General features: G+C 60.7%; 1 protein-coding gene across 39 annotated transcripts in view; it reads right to left on the reverse strand.

The window, feature by feature from the left end:
• CTTN (cortactin) overlaps positions 1–19,598 on the reverse strand; it is a 29,677-nt gene that overhangs the window by 8,120 nt on the left and 1,959 nt on the right. For 8 of the 39 annotated variants that reach the window (XM_085010488.1, XM_021082654.2, XM_085010492.1 and 5 more), the window contains exons 2-12: positions 17,045–17,139; positions 15,102–15,188; positions 14,905–14,978; positions 12,029–12,158; positions 8,972–9,082; positions 8,115–8,169; positions 5,947–6,057; positions 3,777–3,887; positions 3,179–3,289; positions 1,494–1,549; positions 52–121 (exon numbers count right to left, since the gene is read on the reverse strand). In XM_085010488.1, the coding sequence (XP_084866614.1) occupies positions 52–121; positions 1,494–1,549; positions 3,179–3,289; positions 3,777–3,887; positions 5,947–6,057; positions 8,115–8,169; positions 8,972–9,082; positions 12,029–12,158; positions 14,905–14,978; positions 15,102–15,188 (916 nt within the window). In that variant the 5' untranslated portion in view covers positions 17,045–17,139. Of the gene's footprint in view, positions 1–51; positions 122–1,493; positions 1,550–2,757; positions 2,869–3,178; positions 3,290–3,776; positions 3,888–5,946; positions 6,058–8,114; positions 8,170–8,971; positions 9,083–12,028; positions 12,159–14,904; positions 14,979–15,101; positions 15,189–17,044; positions 17,140–19,598 lie in introns of all 39 variants that reach the window. The other 31 variants (XM_085010476.1, XM_021082648.2, XM_085010479.1 and 28 more) reach the window with 11 other exon arrangements.

Consider the following 19,598-nt stretch of genomic DNA (forward strand, 5'->3'; position numbering starts at 1 on the left):
GGCCTGGAGCCGCTCTGGGGGACCCGCGGTGCGCTGGGGGCGGGGACTTACCTGCTTCCACGGGGACAGTCTTCTGATAGGTGGGGGCCACCTGGGCCACGTCCTCAAAAGTGGAGGCGTTCTACCGAGACAGGACAGGGGAGGTCGGGACCGAGCTCTCCCCCGACTCCGCGGCCCCTGAGGGCCTCACCTTCACCAACGCGGCGCCTGCCCGCGAGTGCCCGCAACCACCCGCCTGCAACCACCCGCCGGGAGCACAAAGGTCCGCCCGCTCCACCAGCGAACAGGCGTGAGCAGGTGCCGAAGCGCACGGGCGGCCACACGGGGCGGCATCAGAGAAGAAACACTCGCGGCGGGTGAGGCAGCAGGGCCAGGGCCCTGGGGCGGCGGATGCAAGGCCCCACCCGGGAGTGAGCGGCGAGTGGGCCTCGGCTTCCGGCATCAGGGTGCAGCTCAGCATGGGCTCACAGACGCGCGGACGGATGGGGGCGCGAGTGGAGGAGGGCGTGGGGGAAACGCCAGCACGCTGCCGTCCAACCCGAGAAAGCGCCTCGAGAAGGCAGCAGAACCACATTAAGAAGGGCCCCACCGTGCACCTCCACCTGCACAGCCACAGCCAAGTCCGCGTCCCTCGCAGGCTCTGGCCACCCAGAGGCCTGGTGTTGAGGAGGGCGCGCGGGAGCCCCTGCTCCCCGGGGAAGTGCCCCCGCCTCCACTCTCCCCGAGAAGCGCGCTCTTGGCTTGGTTTGGGGGAGGACCTGGCTCTGCGAGCTTGGAGGGCCTGCCCTTCCGGGAAGCACAGCCCGTCCTGCCGCGCGGTGAGCACAGGCGTCCCCAGGAAACCGTGGGGCTCAGTGCAGGCCCGGTTCTTCTGACACCCAGACCACAGAGGAGTCTGGGACTCGAGGGCATCCAGGCCACGGCTGCAGCTGCCTGCGGGCGGCTCTGGGATGCGCCCCTCCCCCAGCTGCAGGGACAGGCACCTCCAGGACAGCGAAGGTGACCCTAAGTCTACTGCCCCGACACGCCCAGAGTTCGGACTAGGAAACCGGCCCTCCGCTGCGCTGCAGACCGGCTCGCTGGGACGCGGAAACCGAGTGACGAGGGGTCCCTGGGGCGGGACCCAGCCATCTGTCTCTGGGCAAACGCTGCTGGGACCTCCTGCAGCAACACAGATGCTGCGGGTTCGCAGCCACTGCCACGTGGCCAGCGTGAACACGGAGCCAGGTCCACCATGGTTTACCACTGAGTACTCTCGGCGCAAACAGCCCCAGGTCTGGCGGTGTTCGCCTCGGCCCTGGGCTGGGACGGTGGCCCGGCTCTGCACCTGCACGGCTGGGGGCTACCTCCCCGCAAAACGTGACGGGGACCCACAGCGCAGCAGACAAAGACCGGCCCCCATGTTAGTGACCCACGGGCCTGCCTGAGACATCCGTGCTTCTGAGAACCCGCGCCCGGCGCCCACCACAGACCCCCAGACGTGAACCACTCACCTTATCCATCCGGTCTTTCTGCACCCCGTACTTGCCGCCGAATCCTCTGGAATAATCTGAAACGTGACACGGCCAGTGCTTACCCTGGGGCTGGGGGCCGGGGGCCGCCGCCAGCAGAAGCATGCGGACAGATCCAGAAACAGCCGCGAAGGCACCGGGGCGGGGCGACACAAACCACAGCAGAAACCACAGCACCGGACCAGGCGCCCTGGCCAAGCAAGTGGGGCAGGGCAGGGGTGTGGCATGCTCCCGCGCTAGGGGCCGGGGGTGAGGGGGTGGGCATGGGGGGGTGCGGTGGACGTGCAGGGGCGGCTGGCGGGCAGGGTGCCAGCTCCTAGCACAGTTGGCCCAGCAGCGGGCCCCCCAGCCTCCCCGTCCTGCTCTACCAAGTGCTTAAAAGGAGGCGCCAATGCAGACTTGCCCTTTTTTTTTTTTTCTGCTTTTTAAAAGAAAAAAAAAAATCCCCAAGGACTTCTACCAGCCCAAGGCTCATGTCACGACGGACGGGACAGTCACATGGTCGTGTGGTGAACCAGCGCCACGCAGGGCCAAGACCACAGCCACGCGGTCTGCCGGGCACTCCCCAGGGAACTCTCCCCACCCCCCCGGACACCAGGACCAAGAGCCGGAACTCGACCCTGGGACGTGAGGACGAGGACCCAGCGTGAGTGTGGCCGCCACAGGGTAACTGCTCTGGGCACAAGCGTGCCAGCCACCTGGACGCCCAGCGTCCGCCTGGAGCCTGGCCGTCGATTTTCAGCTGCATGTCTGCACTGTTTGGGTCTGTGCCAGAGTCAGACCCAGGTGGTGTCGTCAGGAAAACAACACGAAGGCCGAGAGATGCCACCACAGGGAGACACAGAGCCACGCGGACACGCCCGCCGCCCTCTGGTCCTCGGCCAGCGATCGGGCTGAACCAGAAGCGTCTCGCCTGGTCTCGGAAGCAGGAAGGCGGCTCCCTCAACGCTCGAGAAGTCCGGTCAGCAGCGGGAGCTGCAGCCCGAGCCCCGCTCCAGAAACCCGTCACGTCCCGGGTTAGGCCGACCTGACCTGCCACCTCACGCCTGCTTCTGCCAAACGCAAACCCCGCAGGTCACGGGAGAGAAAAAAACGAGCAGGGAGAGGGGCACGAGTCTGCAACCCGGGGCGGGGAGGTGCCCGAGGGGCCCGCCGGGGACGGGGTGCCTCGGGGGCTGAGCCCTGGGGTCTGTGCTAGAAGCGGCAGCCCGGGGGAGGGGGAGCGGGGCGGGGGGGACAACTGTGCCTTGCTGGGACTCGTGCTTGGCCAGTTTCTCCTTGTAATCAAACCCCACAGCACAGGAGTCCTGCCTCTCGGACTGAACACCAAATCTGCCTCCGAAACCAGTCTTATAATCTGAAAATCCACGAGCCACAGTGGGGAAGACAACCGAGAGAGGAAACACAGGTCTGGTTAGCGTCGTCCAAGCACGTGCGGGGGTCAGACGCGTCCTCAGCGGCAGCGGCAGCGGGAGCGCGCGGCGCGGGCCGGCCCGCGGGCAGGGCCAGGCCGCTCAGAGGGGCTCCCGACACAGGCTCCCCGCGAGGAGGGGCTTCCTTCCAAACCGCGGGAGGCAGAGGCCCCCCTCCAACAGGGAGGGCGGCCTCCTGGGCGCGAGCGGACCTGTAAACGCAAACGAGCTCCTCGGAGGCCGTCGGGGACGTACCTTTCTGGGACTCGTGCAGCTGCAGCTTCTCCTGGTGGTCCCAGCCGAGGGCACACTTGTCCTGTCGGTCTGTCTGCACGCCAAACTTCCCTCCGAAGCCCTTCACGTAGTCTACGGGACAAGAGAGGCCAGTCTGGTGTTAACGGGGCCTGCGGCACAGGGAGCGCGCGCTCGACCCGCTGCGCCCAGCCCTTCGGGACGAGGCCGGGGACCTCCCAGAGGAGGGCCGCCCCGGGCGGGTCGGGAAAACCACCCTGCCCATGACCTCAGCACCTCGGATGCACACGGACGGGTGCCCGCATGAGCAGCCGCGAGGCAGGCAGCCTGACCCGGCTGACGAGCCCTCCCGCTCTCACCATTCACCAACACAGACGTGCGACACGGACGTGCGACACAGCCGCCGCGGCAGAGCCAAAGCAAGTGTAAAGACCGGATTTCTAACGCAACTGCTGTTTTCGGATCTGCGGTTCTCAAGTTCACCGCTTAAGAGAGCGAGCCCTCGCCTCTGAAGGCTGCTGCTTCTGTTGGGTTTTTCCACTTGGCTCTGGCCTACACCTGCCGCGCCAGGTGGTGGGGAATGAGGGACAATGGAAGACACCTTTCTGGGACTCGTGCTTCTCCGTTTTGCCTTGATACTCAAAGCCCACGGCACTCCTGTCCACTTTATCCTTGTCAATCCCGTACTTGCCGCCGAAGCCTTTGGAGTAGTCTGCAAACAAGGAAGGGGCGGTTCAGACACCAGCAAGGCCGCGAGCGCGCTGCGGTTTAGCAGTCTGAGAGCGCGCTTTCAGCACTCAATCTTATTTCCTTATTTCGTCCTTTTAGGGCCACACCCTCAGCACGTGGAGCTTCCCAGGCTAGGGGTCCACTCGGAGCTGCAGCTGGCGGCCGACACCCACAGCCCCAGCAATGCAGGATCCGAGCCGGGTCTGTGACCTACACTGCAGCTCACAGCAACGCCAGATCCTTCAACCCACTGAGGCAGGCCAGGGATTGAACCTGCATCCTCACGGATACTAGTTAGGTTCTTAACCTGCTGAGTACAACGGGAACTCCTATCACTCAATCTTGAAAAACAAACCAAGAGTTTCCGACGTGGCTCAGTGGGACTGGTGGCACCTCTGCTTTGCTGGGATGCAAGTTCGACCCCTGGCCCCGTGGAGTGGGTTAAAGGATCCTTTTTATGGCCGCACCCACGGCATATGGAGGTTCCCAGGCTACGGATCCAATCGGAGTTGCAGCTGCCGGCCTACACCACAGACACAGCAACATGGGATCCAAGCTGCGTCTGCCATCTACACCACAGCTCACAGCCAACGCCAGATCCTCAACCCACTGAGCGAGGCCAGGGATCGAACCTGAGTCCTCGTGGATACCAGTCAGGTTCATTACTGCTAAGGCACAAAGGGAACTCCAGGGTTAAAGGATCTAGTGTTGCCGCAGCTGTGGTATAGGTCACAACTGCGGCTCAAATCTGATCCCTGGCCCAGGAGCTTTGTATGCTATGGGGTGGCCAGAGGAAAACAGCAACAGAAACAGACCAAACACCTTTGCGGGTCACTGAGAGATCACGAAAGTGGAAAGTTTTCCAGCGTTATCTATATGTAGTAACAGGTCTATGAGGAGAAGTGACCAGGACGGACTAACTGCTATGGCATCTGCCCTTCATTCCAAAAGGGAGTGAGAACTAACAGTCTACACAGGGTGGCTGAGGGCAGGGTGAGCTAGGGAAGCAAGCTGTGCAAAGGCCTCTGCGTCCTAAGCTAAAGTCAGCGGCGCAGGCTCGACGTGGAACGTCCTGCGGGAACCTCCGTTCTTCTACGCGGGTCCTCTTCTGCTAAGGCAGGGCTCCGCCTCGGACTCCCTAACGGAGTAGAATGAACCAAAGCCACAGTCAAATCCCTCCCGGGAAGGCCTGGGGCTGCCCAGGAGCCATGCTGCTCCAGGCACTTCGGCCTCTGCTCCCCGACTTCCCGGAGGCGTATTTATTCTTCCTCGAGGGCATCTCGGGGAGAAAATCTGGCAAAAGTGGACAGGATCCACAGCAGGACCTGATTAGCGGGGGGCCCACAGGGCAGAGGAGCAGAGGCTGTTTTCAAGCAGAGAGAGGGCCGAGTTTACCGCAATCCCGCGGCAGGCCAAGCGCTCGGGGCAAGCGGGCCTCCCCACCCGGGGCCCCTCAGGCCCACGGCGGCTCCCCGGGAAAGGCCAAGCCCAGGGTGGGTCCGGTGTGCCTTTTACTCCTGTTTCTTAAAATGTGGGGTTTTGAAAACATGTGAGCCCTCGGTTTATACGTTGGCAATTACTCTCAGATTTAAACGTGCAGGCCAAACAAAGCAAACAACACAGAAGCGCCAACAAAGCAGGACCTCGGCAGTGGGGGCTGAGTCTCCTAAGTCAACCTCCACGAGCACCACCTCGGGGGACAAAAGGCCGTACATGCATGGCCTAGTGCACGGAGAGGCAGGATGGCTTCTAGGGACAAGGTGGCAGCATGGATCAAAAACATAAAGTCAGGAGATACCGCCGCGGTGCAGCGGGTTACGGATTCAGTGCTGTCTCTGCAGTGGCCTGAGTTCAGTCCCTAGACCGTGAACTTCCCCATGCTGCGAGTGTGGTGAGAGAAAAAGAGAGAAAGAGAAAAAGGCAGAGGAAGGAGGAGAAAGGCATGTAACCATAACAGACACCCACTGACAACAGGGAGGAGGAGGCGCCTGTGCCGGGACAGCCCGCGCTGGGCTGGGCTGCCGGCCGTCCGCAGGGCCCACCTTTCTGCGACTCGTGCTTCTCCGTCTTGCCCTGGTAGTCGAAGCCCACCGCGCTCTTGTCCACACGGTCGGACTGCACGCCGTACTTGCCGCCAAAACCACTCGCGTAATCTGCAGAGACAGGGCAGCAGGGGATCGAGCAAAGGGGCCTGACCCAGGAGGGTCCCTCTGGTTCAACACGCAGCCTGGGGGGGCGACGCGGGCGAGCTCCTGGACAGGAGCGGCGGCCTCACAGACTGCTGTGCAACACAGGGGGCTCTCCCCGCTACACTGTGACGACCCACACGGGAGGAGACCCAGAGAAGGAGCACACGTGTGCCCGTGCACGTGCCCGAGTCCCTGCGGCACAGCCAAGAGGACTACACCGCTGCCCAACACCTCTACTCCAATCAAAGCTTATTTAGTTTTTTAGGGCCACACCCACAGCACCCGGAAGTTCCCAGGCTAGGGGTCAAATCAGCTGCAGCTACACCGGCGGCTGCCGTAATGCGTCTACAACCTACACCCCAGCTGACGGCAACCGTGGATCCCTAACCCTCTGAGCAAGGCGAGGGATTGAACTCATGTCCTCAAGGCTACCAGTCAGGCTTGTTACCACTGAGCCACAATGGGAACTGCCAAAAACATTTTAAAAATAAAAACGGGGAGTTCCCGTCGTGGTGCAGTGGTTAACGAATCCGACTAGGAACCATGAGATTGCGGGTTCGATCCCTGGCCTTGCTCCGTGGGTTAAGGATCTGGCATTGCCGTGAGCTGTGGTGTAGGTCGCAGATGCGGCTCGGATCCCATGTTGCTATGGCTCTGGCGCAGGCTGGCAGCTACAGCTCCAATTGGACCCCTAGCCTGGGAACCTCCATATGCCGCAGGAGCGGCCCAAGAAATGGCAACAAGACCAAAAAAACAAAAATAAATAAAAACGGGATCTTCCTGTGGCTCAGAGGGTTAAGGATGTAGCCTCGTGCCTGCAGTGCTTGGGTCACTGCTCTCAAGCAGGTTTGATCCCTGGCCCAGGGACCTCCACATGCCTTAGGTGTGGGAAAAAAAATAAAATAAACTGAAACTAAGCAAGACATGGTCTCAAGTGACAACTCACCAAGAGATCAAGCACAGCTCTTATTTTCCTTTCCAATTATGAAAGCGCCTTTATCAAGTCATTAGATGAGCCCTTTCTACGGGCAAAGCAGTTTACGTGTGACTTGTTTTAGTTCTTTTGCTCGCATTTTATTGGGGCGCAGTCAATCTACTACGTGGAGCTGAGTTTGGGGCAGGGCGTGACGACGCGGTTAGAGGCACGCACGGACATAAGTGTTTTTTCAGGCTCTTTCCCGTTACAGGATATCACAAAGCATCGTGCGGCCTTCCCTGCGCCCGTGGTAGGTCTCTGTGGGTTATCTACTCACACAGACGAGCACACATTTTAAAATGCACGAGTCACCACCCAGTGTCTCACATGAGCGACACTGGATGCCGCCTGTGCCCTGCAGCCTGGCCCCTTCTGACTGCCGGAGGACAGAAAGGAGCCGCAGTCCCACCGGGGAAGGAACCGTTCAAGCGGAGGTCAGTGCACAACGGAAGCTGCACAGCCTGAAACCCTTTCTAGAAAAGACTGGATGCAACAGGGCAAGCCAGGGGACCGGGCAGGCCGGGCCGAGCGTGCTCACAGGCCCAGCTACTTCCCCAGGGCATCCGAGGACCTGCAAGAGGCAGGAGTAAACAAGCCTGCACAGCAGGCCTCACGGGCTCTGAGGAAGGGCCAGGCTTTGGTTTAAACGAGGCTCCCCGAGGCCAGCACGACTCGGTGAGGGTCAGCCGACGGCACGTCAAGGACCGCAGGTGCGCGGCAAAACCCTCAGTCCTCTAAGGCTCCGGGACCCGTCCCTGGAGGGAAGGTAGTTTTGCCAAGTAAAGAGCCAGCCTCTCAGGGGACCAGGCTGCTCAGACAGAGGGAGGGAGCATCTGCTGCAACGTGGCTGCTGCTCGGGGACACAAGATGTGGGGACCTCGCCGTCACATGATACCCAGCTGACCCAGAGCCCGGAGAAAAGAGCCATGTCCCCCCCACGGTGACCCCTGCTCCAGGGCGAGGCGAGGCCTCCAGTGACCGCGTCCTCCTGCTGGCGGCCGGGCGGGGCTGCCTTCCGGATGTCACCTGCGCCCCCACCTCGTACCTTTCTGTGAGGCGTGCTTCTCAGTTTTCCCCTGGTACTCAAAGCCCACGGCCGACTGCAGGGACAGAAAACAGGAAACGCACTTTCGAATGCCTCTGAAAGAGTTACTCCGCGGCCACGATGCACAGGATGCTGCAGAAAACCTGGAGCATCTTCTTCCTGACCCCTGACTTCCTGAGCCGCTGATGCCCAGGCCCTGGGGCTCAGCACCTGCGCCCCGTGAAACATTCACCAAAGCTTGGGGGCTGCCCAGTTCAGCTGGCTCCTCAAACGGGCTCCAGGAGAGGGACATTAACGGCAGCGAGCCGGCACCATGGCGGGCACGGCACATGGCCTAGGAGACTGGCAGGTGTGGACCCGGGCCTGACATGGCCAAGCCGAGCTCCCTGATCCAGGCTCTCAACTGCGAAAACCCAGAAAAGGGGCTGACAGCCCCGGGCCAGGGACTCGGGGGACTCGGAGAACAGGCTGGGGCTCAAGCTGCCCAAACGGCATGTGGGCGCTGAGCACAGCCCTGGGAGTAGGCGTGGGGGCGCTCTGCCATGTCTGCATCCTCAACAGCCCCCACTGGCATTCTCGGGCAAACGTAAGGCTCCCGGGGCCATCTGATGAGAGAGACCAACTCGGGGTTGCTACAGCAACCAGTGCAAAACGCCCTGGCCCTTCCCTGTTCTCGCCTCCTAAGGACCATTCGTCCCAAAGCAGCTGGGAAGGGGCCCCTTGAGCCCTGCTGACCCAGTCGAGGCACCTTTGCGACACCCCTGCAGGTCTGGAGGACAGGCCTGGCTGCACGTCGGTGTTGGCAGCGAGCTCCCACCTACAAGGAGGGGCCCCAGGGGCCCACAGGCCTCGCTCACCTGGTCAACGCGGTCCACCTGGACGCCAAACTTGCCTCCAAAGCCCCGGACGGAGTCGACCTGCGAGCAGTGCTTGGAAAGCTTCGACTGGTACTCGTGGCCCACGGCCGACTGGAACAGGTCGCGGAAACCAAGAATCAGACGGTCGCCAGTGTCCCCACCTTGGAGCCCTCCCTCCCCAGACAAGGTCTCGGGGGCAGCCCCCGCTTCGGGTCAGTGTGGGCGACCCCGGCTGAAACCACTCCACAAGGAAGCTGGCCCAGGGGGCTGACGCCCAGGGCATCGCAACGTCACAGCCCTGGGCAGGCGCGCGGGGCTGACTCCGGGCGCCCGGTCCAGCGTTCACCGCACTCTCTCCCTCTCAAGCTCCCCAGAAGCTGCCCAGGAGCCCCGGCCCAAGTGGGGGCTCCTGACGTGACTGGGAGTGAAGAAGGGGGCCGGTCCCCACCCAGAAACCACGGAGCCTACAGCTTGCCTAAGGTCCCTCACAGGAAAGCTGCTGACAACGACCACTCAAGCGTCCAGGGTGGAGCAGGGCCTGTCACCGCAGTGGCAGCACCGCTGACAGAGAAGGGAGTGAGCCTGGTGACGTTCTGCTCAAGGCCACCTCCTGTCCAAGCAGCCGGCCCCCGGCTTTCCACAGCGTTTGCTACGCGGTCAGCAAACGGCGGCGCGGGGCACACCCGGCACCCCAGCGTCTGGGGAAGAAAGCTTCTTGGGACACAGCCACGCTGTCCCCTCCCACTCGCTCTAAGGCCGCTTCCGTGCTGCAGCCACACAGCAAGTTCAGGAGCTGCCTGGGGCCCCACGGCTGCGGCAAAGCAGACAGAACGGACTCCCCCTGACTCTGCGCGGCCCCCGCCTGCTCCAGCCTCACAGGCTCCTCACCCCTGGAGCTGGGCACCAGGAGCCAGACCTGCTGCCTCAGCAGGATGGCCAGTGGCCATGGAACCCCCCACAGACATCGAGGACACAGGATGACACGTCACCAACATGTGACCCAGTGCCGGGCGAGGAGGCGGCACGACCGAACCTTAATTCTTCCTCCGGCGAGTCAGCCCCAACCCCGGAGGGCCCCCCGCCACCTCCTACAGGGGGGCGCTGCCCGGCCACGCAGCACTTCACACGCTGGTCAGGGCCTACAAGAGCAGCACCAGCTGTCCACGCCGGCCACAGGCCAGGGGCCGAGTGGGTTTGGAACCGCTGCTTTCCTCCGGGGGCCGCTCCGATGCCCATCGCTGGGTGCCCAGCCCCAGAGACGGAGCCCCTGCAAATCCCGATGGCAGAGACCAGCCACCGCAGCTGCCAGGGTCTCACCCCCAAAACACTGGCAGACGAACATGGAAGCGGCAGCGCACCCGGAGGGTCCCCGGCGCAGTCCTTCACCACGAGAAGGTCACAGCGCTGTTCTGAAGACACGGCCAGAGCGATGGCTCAGCAGTTTCTCCAGCTTTTTGGTCAAAGCGGCTTTGTCCCCCAACTGCCCTCGCTCTTATATGGACTACTACCAGACAGTGGGCACCGGGCAGAGCGCTGCCAGCAGCACGAAGGTACACACTGGTCCCCGCTGTGGCTGTCGAGGAAGAGGCCTGGCTTGGGGACCACAGCCCCCCTAGAGCCTGAAGGAGGGGTGTAAGATGCTCCGACCACCATGCAGACCAGATCCCGGGGCTGCTCCGCCGTCCCGTCCTCGCCCCCTGCCACGTGCGTGCTGGCTCCGCCTGTGTTTCATTCTGGAAGGCCCGCGAGAGGCAGCCGCCTGCCGAAGGGAGGCCTGGGCAGAGGGCCTGGGGGCTGAGACTTGGCCGGCACAGGGCAGCGCCCTCGGCAGCAGAGAAGCCAAAGTGACAGCAGTCCCGTGGGCCTCGCCCAGCGCTTCCCGGAGATTTTCAACATCTTCCCTGACGTGTCGTTTTTCCAACCCAGAGCTGAGAACCAAAGGTGCCCGCAATTCCCGCCGGCTTCAAGTCCCTGGTACCCTGCGAGCACTGGGGTCTGAAGGGCTTCTACCCACTCAATGCTTTTGCTGCGGACACACCCGGGGTGGCCCGCGTGCTCTTAGAAGCCACCAGACGTTGTGAGATGCAGGGCGGCTCGGCGCCCTGTCTGCTGTCCAGCCCTCCCCTGGGCTGACAGTCACTGAGGAGCACCCGCCCCCTGCAGCCCCCTCCCATCTCAGCCCTGCGGGGCTGCTCCCTGGTGACCGGGGGTGGGCAGCAGCCTGTGCCACGGCCCGGTGGTGCCAGCTCAGACGCCAGTCCCATCCGCACAAGGGGCAAGTGTGGAATTACAGTCGGGAACCCAACCCCAGCGGACACCGCCACACGGAATAAAGGCCGGCATCTCGGGTTCCCAGCCCAGCGAGCGATCGGCTCCAGGGCCACCTGCGCAACAGCGACCCGCCTCACCGCAGACGCGCACATGACTCCGCCGTCCTCTCTGCCGGGCGGAACCAGCCCCAGGCGGACGTGCGCCCTCCTTGGAGGGCAGAGGAGACCTCGCGTGCCGGCCGTGGCATCCGTTAAAACCTATCTCACCTACGAGGACGTGGCTGCCCCTAGCCCACCGGGCAGCAGCTTGTTGCTGGGGCCCAGGCTCTTCTCTGAAGGTCACCAGAGGCTGACGAAGGACAACAGCGGGCCTGTGGGCTGAATTCTCTCCCACAACGTGAAACAAGACCCGCGGCCTCAACTGCAGACTGGCACCTGCACCCCCCTGACCAGGGACCTCGTACACATGCTGGGGACCTGGCACATCTGGTAGGGACCTCGCACACACCCACTGGGGACCCCGCACACCCCCGGGGGGACACACCCCTGCAGCCAGGCTGCTCCAGGCTTCTGCCTGGTGGCCGGGCTGCCCCCTGGGAGGCCTGTTCTCCTGCCCCAGGCCCCCTGCACACCCCCGCTCCCCAGCAGCTCAGAACCCTAAAGAAGCTTCTAAAAAGGAGGCGCACGTCACAGGTGAGGTCAACCCCTGGCCCATCTCGTTCCCAGGGCGGACTCCCAGCTCCCCGGCCCAGGAAAAGGTCTGCCCACGACGCGGCCGCGCACTCACTTTGTCCATCCTGTCCTGCTCGACGCCGAACTTCCCTCCGTAGCCGTGCGAGGCTCTGGGTCCCGTCTCGAGCTCCTTCTCCTTGAGGGTCTGGTGCTCTTGAAACACGTTCTCTCTCAGCTTGTGTATGCTGGAAGGGAAGAGGCGGGGCGGCGCCATCCGCTCAGAGCCCGGCGTGCCGGCGTCGCGGGGCAAGAACGGGGACGGGACGTTCTCTCTGCAAACCCGCACCGCGTCCTCACTCGCGGCCCAGATCCCGCCTCCCCCGACTCCGGGCTCGCAGAGTCACGAGCAAGTGAATGGAAAAAAGAACCTCATCTGAACACACACGGTGGGTCCCCCCAACACACACACACGCACGCACGCACGCAGGCAGGCAGGCAGCCACGCTGAAACGTGGCCTCTCTCCCGCATGGACAAAGCCGCTCGGCATTCAGCAGAAGCCTGAGCCAGGACAGCTGGTTCTACCAATGTCAGCCGAAGCTGAGGGGCAAACACAGCCACAGCCCCGCAGGTTCTGTCCAGACGCCCCCGGACAGAGGCCAGAGACGCCCAACAGTTAGACGGAGTCTCTTTACTTGAAGGACTCCACTTTCTATGCAAAGGTGAAGTGAAACACTCTCGGAATTTACAACGTAAAAGCCATTTGTACCCTGAACACTGGGACAGTGGAACAGCCCACGTGAGGTGCCAACACCAGGCAGGCCAGGGGCCGCTGCAGCTGTCACGGTCAGGAGGCCGGAGCAGCATGAAGGCCACCTCACGTGGTGCCTCTCTGCCTGGGAGACACCCACGTCCACACCTCACCATCCGAACAAGCCCAGCACTGCAGCTTAGGAAGCAGCCGGGGGAGTTCCCATTGTGGCTCAGTGGGTTAAGAACCCACCTAGTACCCATGAGGATATGGTTCAATCCCTGGCCTCGCGCAGTAGATTAAGGATCCAGCGTGGCCGTGAGCTGCGGTGTAGGTCGCAGATGTGGCTTGGATCCCACAATGCTGTGGCTGTGGCGCAGGCCGGCAGCTGCAGTCCAATTTGACCCCTACCTAGCCTGGAAACTTCCATATGCTGCACCTTCGGCCCTAAAAAGACCCAGCCGGGCGCCTGACGAACAGGGGAAGGAGGCCCAGCATGGCCGGAACCTGGAAGGCCCACAGGGCACCAACGACAGCCCTGTCCCCATGTCCTCTCAGAACCCTACCCAACCCGGAGGCCACCTGCCCAGGGGGGGTCTGCTCCAACCTGCCCTCCCCAACACATCTGGACAGAAGAGAGGGGCACGAGTGACAAAGCAGGTAGAAGGCGGCCTAACTCTCACAGACAACCCGAGGCAGCTCCCGACAAGCCTCTCTGTCCAGGCCCTTCCTTTTTTTGTCTTTTTAGGGCCGCACCCGTGGCCTAAGGAGGTTCCCAGGGTAGGGGTTCAATCAGAGCTGTAGCTGCCAGCCTACAGCACAGGCGTAGCCACTGAGGACAGGAGCCACCTCTGCAACCTGTGCCACAGCTTGCAACACCACCAGATCCTTAACCCACTGAGCAAGGCCAGGGATCGAACCTGCATCGTCACAGACACTGGCCAGGGTCCTAACCCACTGAACCACAACGGGAACCCCCCAGGCCCTTAAGGGGTCTGCGTGGAGGGCGTGGGTGTGGCCAGTCAGGGCGGGAGGAAGACCTACGTCCAAAACGCCCGCGCTGCAGACTCACCTCCCTTCCGGACAATTTACAGAACCTTTATCAGCCGAGAACACCTCCATTTTATGGCAGAGATACAAGGGCCGGTGGAGTTCCCGCTGTGGCACAGTGGGTTAAGGATCCAAGCACGGCAGTGCGGGTGGCGGAAGAAGCGTAGGTTAGACCCCCGGCCCACAGCAGTGGGTTAAAGGATCCAGTGATGCTGCAGCTGCAGCACAGGGGCAGCTACGGCTCGGATCTGTTCCCCGGCCCCGGAACACCCACATGCCACAGGTACAGCCACAAAAAAGAAGCTACGAGGACCAAGGAAGACAAACTTTTGCAAATGACCGAAGCAGGTCACTGGTCCGTGCTGACAGCCTCACGGCCAGCACAGCCTGAAACAAATCTGGGCACATTCTGGAAGTCCCTTTAGCTACACTTCCTGACGAGAAGACAAGCTGCCCGAGGTGGCACGTTGAGATGGTGCCAAGGCAGGAACAATGACAGGCTTCACTCGGCCTCCTGTCTTGGGCTTTATGAGAATACAGTGCTGAGAATTCAACAGACAGGGAGAAACTAATAGAAAGAGACAAAGTAATAAAAATCCAGGGGGGTGGCTGGGGTCTAAGGTGTTCAGAGACACGGAGAGAGGCCTGTTTTAGCAAACGTCCCGTCGGCACAAAGCGGGGCTGGGACCCGTGTTCCTGCTGAAACTCACAGGCTGAGAAGAGGCTCTAGAACGACCCGCAGAGAGGTCGTTTGCACACGAGGTCTTAAGGCACGGAGCACGCCCGTGCACACACACGCACACACGCACACTTCCATCCAGACACACGCCACGCCTCACGCTCATCGTCACGCTCGCGGCGCCCAATGTGAGAATCGGGGAGGAGGCCGCTCCCTGCGGCCTCGCGCCGTCGGTCAGGACGTCATTTCACACAAACCCTCTTGTGTGGAGTTCCCGTCGTGGCGCAGTGGTTAACAAACCCGACTAGCATCCATGAGGACGCAGGTTTGATCCCTGGCCTCGCTCAGGGGGTCACGGATCCGGCGTTGCCGTGAGCTGTGGTGCAGGTTGCAGACGCGGCTCGGATCCCTCACTGCGGCTACAGCTCTGATTCAACCCCTAGCCTAGGAACCTCCATATGCCACGGGTGTGGCCCTAAAAAGACAAAAAAGAAACAAACCAAAGTCTCTTACTTGATGTGCTCCTGGTGCCCGGACCCTTGCACGGTCTTGGCCCCCCATCTCTGCTCTTTCTCACTCACGTCATTCTGAAAAGAACAACAAACCAGCTCGCCCTGTAAAACCGACCAGCCACCAGCCCCCCGCCCCAACAGAAGCCTGGGAAAGGCAGCTCGGGGAGAGGCGCAGGCCGGCCGGCTGGAGCCTCGTACCACGAAGTCGGGGTCGGTCTCCCAGTCGTCGGCTCCCCCGTCGTCCTGGGCGATGGACACGGTGTGGCCCGCCGAAGCCTTCCACATCTGAAAGGGCAGCGTGGCGTCACAGAGGCCCGGGGCAGCCGTCCTCGGAGGCCAATGGCCCGCGCCGCGGAGGCCCCAGAGCCCCAGACGGCACGGGGGCGGGGGGAGCCACATGGTCCGGCCGCCCCGCATCCCCCCGTGTCCCCCCCATGCCTGCGTGACAGCACAAGGAGCAAAGAGACGTGGGGACGCCCTGACACTGCCATCAAACGGCACCGGAAGCCCCGAGACGCCCTCCCGGCCTCCTCGCGGGGGAGCAAGTGCCCAGAAGATGAACCGAGATAAAAAGCCACGCGTGCACGTCCTCCCTCCGTTAGACCTTCCGTCCCCTGGGGACCCGAGGACAGCGCTGCCCGGCCGTGAATGTGCTCAACAGCACCGACGGTAAATCCTGCCGGAGGGGCGCCATCCCAACTGGGGGTCCTTAAAAATCCTGCCGGAGGGGTGCCATCCCAACTGAGGGTCCTTAAAAAGCACCCGTTCCGACTTCGGGTGACGGGACACCCAGCAATGCTGCTCTTAACGCGGCCTCGGACGCGTCTATCGCGAGGGTGGCTCTGCCTTCTGCTTGGGGAGCCCAGGGGATGCCAAGCCAGCTTCCTGCGCTAGCAAACCCTGAAGTCGGCCTCGTCCTCCCTCCCTTGGCAGGGCCTGGAATTCTCCACGTTTTATCTGTGGTCGGAACACTCACGCGGCTGCACCGGAGCGTGTGCGACCTTTTCGTAACTTCAAAGGCAAGAGCTGCCTTTAGGGGTTTCAAGAGAAAACGACCCATGAGAACCGACTCATTCCCTGCAAAAGGGACTCCTAACACTTCAAGTGAGAGCTTATCTCCACTCAACTGACCACGCCACGTCCACACTGAGGACGCCCAGGTCTCGCCTCCTGTGCCACCACACTGCCTTCCGTGCAGACCAGACGGGACAAGCCTGAGCCCCCGATCTGGGCGCATCAGCCCAGCCCCGGCGGGTGGCCAGTTCAAAGCAAACACAGGGCTCTCCAACGTCCAGACACAACTCCTGTCATGTCACCTGGGCAGGGAGTCGTGTGCCACCAGGTAGGACGTCAACGCCCAGGCACGGCCACCTCCAGCCTTGTTCCCGCCGACTTGGTTGCCGAAGCTCGGCAAGAATTTCCCAGGTGGGGGCCCTTTCGACACGATTTTCCAGAGCCGCCAGACCGCTCAGCCCCGACAGGAAGGCCGGACACCCTCGCCCGGCAGGGCCGCTTCCAGACGGAGGGCGGCTGCCCGGACAGCCGATGCTCTGCCCCCGCCTCGGCCTCCCCGAGCCAAGTCTGCCCCGGGCCCCTCCCGGCCCCAGGGAAGGGGCTGCCCACCTGCAGGACTTCAGCAGCTTGTAGTTCCGGCTGCTTAGGGACCAGTCGCACAGCAGGGGGGGCGGCGACAGCGAGGCTCAGGTCCCCCCTCAAGCCAAGGTGTAAGCAGATGCCTTGGCCTGCGACCGTCCCAGACGCACCCCCAGACGCATCGGGAGAACGCCAGCAGCGCCCAGCCTTTCCCATCGTTCTGGAAGCCAGCTTCGCCAGGGGATAACTTGCCCCCAGGCTGCTCCCACCCAGGGAAGCGGCAGAAGGGCCAGGTGGAGGCTCCCAGAGAGGAGGTCCCAGGCCGTCCACTCAGCATCCCGTGGGACCCCTGCCCCTCTCTGGACCACAGGCAATGCTGGAAACTGACTTTTTCCCCCAAACAAGGAATTCCCTCCCAGAAAAATACTGGCCCGATCTCTGCCAAGCCCGCAAGAGGACATGCCGCCCTGTCTCGCCCTGTCTCGTCAAAGGGGTTTACCCTTGACCGCCCAGGGGAGAGACTGCTGGAGTGTTCATGGCGCACACACCTTCTCTTCCAGGGGAAGGTGGAAGCTGTTCACCAAGCTCTGCTTAAAACACAATGATCCAACGAGGCTTCCCCGGCATTTGGGAATGATTCTGTCTGTAAAAGATTAAGGGTAAGAAGCTCAGAAGGCTGGCTGCTGAGAGGCACTCTGGGCAGATCCGAAGGCGCAGACAGGCTGGTGGAAGAGGCCTCTGAATGCTGCAGCGAAATCCGAGAGGAAGGTGGAAGATTTGCATTTTACGAGCCAAAGAAACTCCGCCCATTTTTCAGCCACAGTGAGATTTAGAACTGTATGAAGTTTCTTCCTAACGCCAACAGAAGTTATTGCCTCAACTGCTAGCATACACTTCCTGTTTGCTATAATCCTGATAGGTTTCCACTTTGGATTCATTTTAATTTCTGATACTGCTAAAAATAATACAGTTCTACTACTCTGGGTTTTAAAAAATAATATAAGAAAGGCACTTCCTGATGGGATCACGACGTGGCTGGGATAAAACCCAGCTCAGTGGCTGCTGTTGGAAAGTGCAGAGGGGTGACTCAGGGAGCACATGGGCAGCAGGGTGCATTTCTAGAGAGATACGGTTACTGCACAGGATCTAGAACCCAGTTCCCCAAGCCACCAGCTCACATCTCTTCCCTAAGGCCAGACAGCAGCTTTGACTGGACCCCACACTGCTGCACGTTACAGATGAATAAAACCCCCCCCTCGTTCTCCAGCCACCAGCACAAACCAATCGTACAGCAAGCAGCTCAGGACGAATTAGGGACCTGGGGCCGGTGCCCTGCTGGCCTTCCTCAACTTCCCCATTGGAAACCCTAACTTCTGCAGGCTGCTGAGTGCATTCTGGATACCGTGGTTATTATTGTAATCAGCCTGCATCTATAAAAATCTACCCCAGGGCGGTGAGAGCTCAAAGCTACAACAATTTCTTACCCTCTCAAATGTTTACAATTTTTAAAAACTCTTGAAAACAACTCTTTGAAAAATCAAAAGCCTGGCTGTTATCCAAAGATAATGCCTCTGGAGTTCCCTGGTGGCCTAGTGGTTAAGGATCCAGTGTCATCACTGCTATGGCTCAGGTTGCTGTGGCATTGGTTTGATCCCTGTCCCTGGAACATGCATGTGCTGTGGGCACAACAACAACAACAACAAAAATTAAACTGTTAGAAAAAATCATCAGCATAGATTTTCGTGACCTTGAACGTGGCCATGTTCTTAGCCACGACACCGAAAGCACAAGTGAAAAGAGAAAAAAATAAATTGGACAAAATATAAAACTTTGCGCCTCAAAGAACACATCAAAAAAGTGAAAATAATTCACAGAATGAGAGAAACTGTTTCAGATCATACACCCAGAATATAAGAGAAGCTCTTACAATGTAATAATTAAAGACAATTAACTACGTTTTTAAAAGGGGAAAGGATCTGAACAAACATTTCTCCAAAGGTACACGAAAGGATAATAAGCTCCTCAACAGACAGGATCATTAGCCACCAAGGAAATGCAAGTCAAAACCACACACCGGAGTCCCCGCTGGGGCGCAGTGGGTTAAGATCCATCCAGCATTGCAACAGCTATGGCCTAAGTCACAGCTGCTGCGGCTTGGAGTCAATCCCTGGAAGGGGAACTTCCACATGCCGGGGGTGTGGCGACAACTAAAAAAAAAAAAAAAAAAAGCAAAACAGACAATAACAAGTTTGGTGTGGGTGTGGCAAAATCAGAGCCCTCTCATATTGCTGGTGGGAACAGATAACGAAAAAATCCGGCAGTTGCTCAAAAAGTTACATACAGAGGTCTCACGTGACCCAGCAATTGCACTCCTAGGGGTGCACCCGAGAGAGAGGAACCCTTCCCACAAAACCTAAACAGGAAGCTTCACAGCAGCACGTTTGATTTTATTTCATCTTTCTAGTGTCGAACTCATGACGCATGGAGGTTCCCAGGCTAGGGCTCAAATTGGAGCTGCAGCTGCCGGCTACACCACAGCCACAGCAACTCGGGATCCGAGCTGAGTCTGCGACCCACACCACGGCTCATGGCAATGCCGGATCCTTAACCCCCTGAGGGAGGCCAGGGATTGAACCTGCGTCCTTATGGATGCTGCTCAGATTCATTTCTGCTGAGCCACAGTGGGAACTCCGGCAGCACTATTCCCAACAGCCCTGAGGTGAAAACAACCCACGTCCGTGTTGTGTAACCGATACACACAGCACGTAGTCTATCTGCACCACGGAATGCCATTTGGCAATAAAAGGAGTGAAAAGCTGACACAGGCTACGACGCGGGTGACTCCTGAAAGCAGTCTGCCAGATGAAAGACGCCAGCTGCAAAAGGCCTACAGTAAACGGTCCCACTTATGTCAATGGCCGGAACTGCCAGCCTAGGGACAAACAGGAGGCTACAGGTCGCCTGCGGGGGAGGGCAGCTTTCTTTGTGCGGGATGAGAAACGATGAAGCCACCCAGGCAGAACTAGCTTTCCAGTAACCCGGCCCTCTCCAGCGTGACAGAAAACCAGAGAACAAAAGGCATCTGAGCAGCCAGAGCTGGGC

The sequence above is a fragment of the Sus scrofa genome, chromosome 2 (assembly GCF_054392235.1).
Source record: "Sus scrofa isolate SSC_HxYL_T2T_F1_AM1 chromosome 2, Sscrofa_HxYL_maternal_Yorkshire_Landrace_v2.0, whole genome shotgun sequence".
NCBI classification, from domain to species: Eukaryota; Metazoa; Chordata; class Mammalia; order Artiodactyla; family Suidae; genus Sus; species Sus scrofa.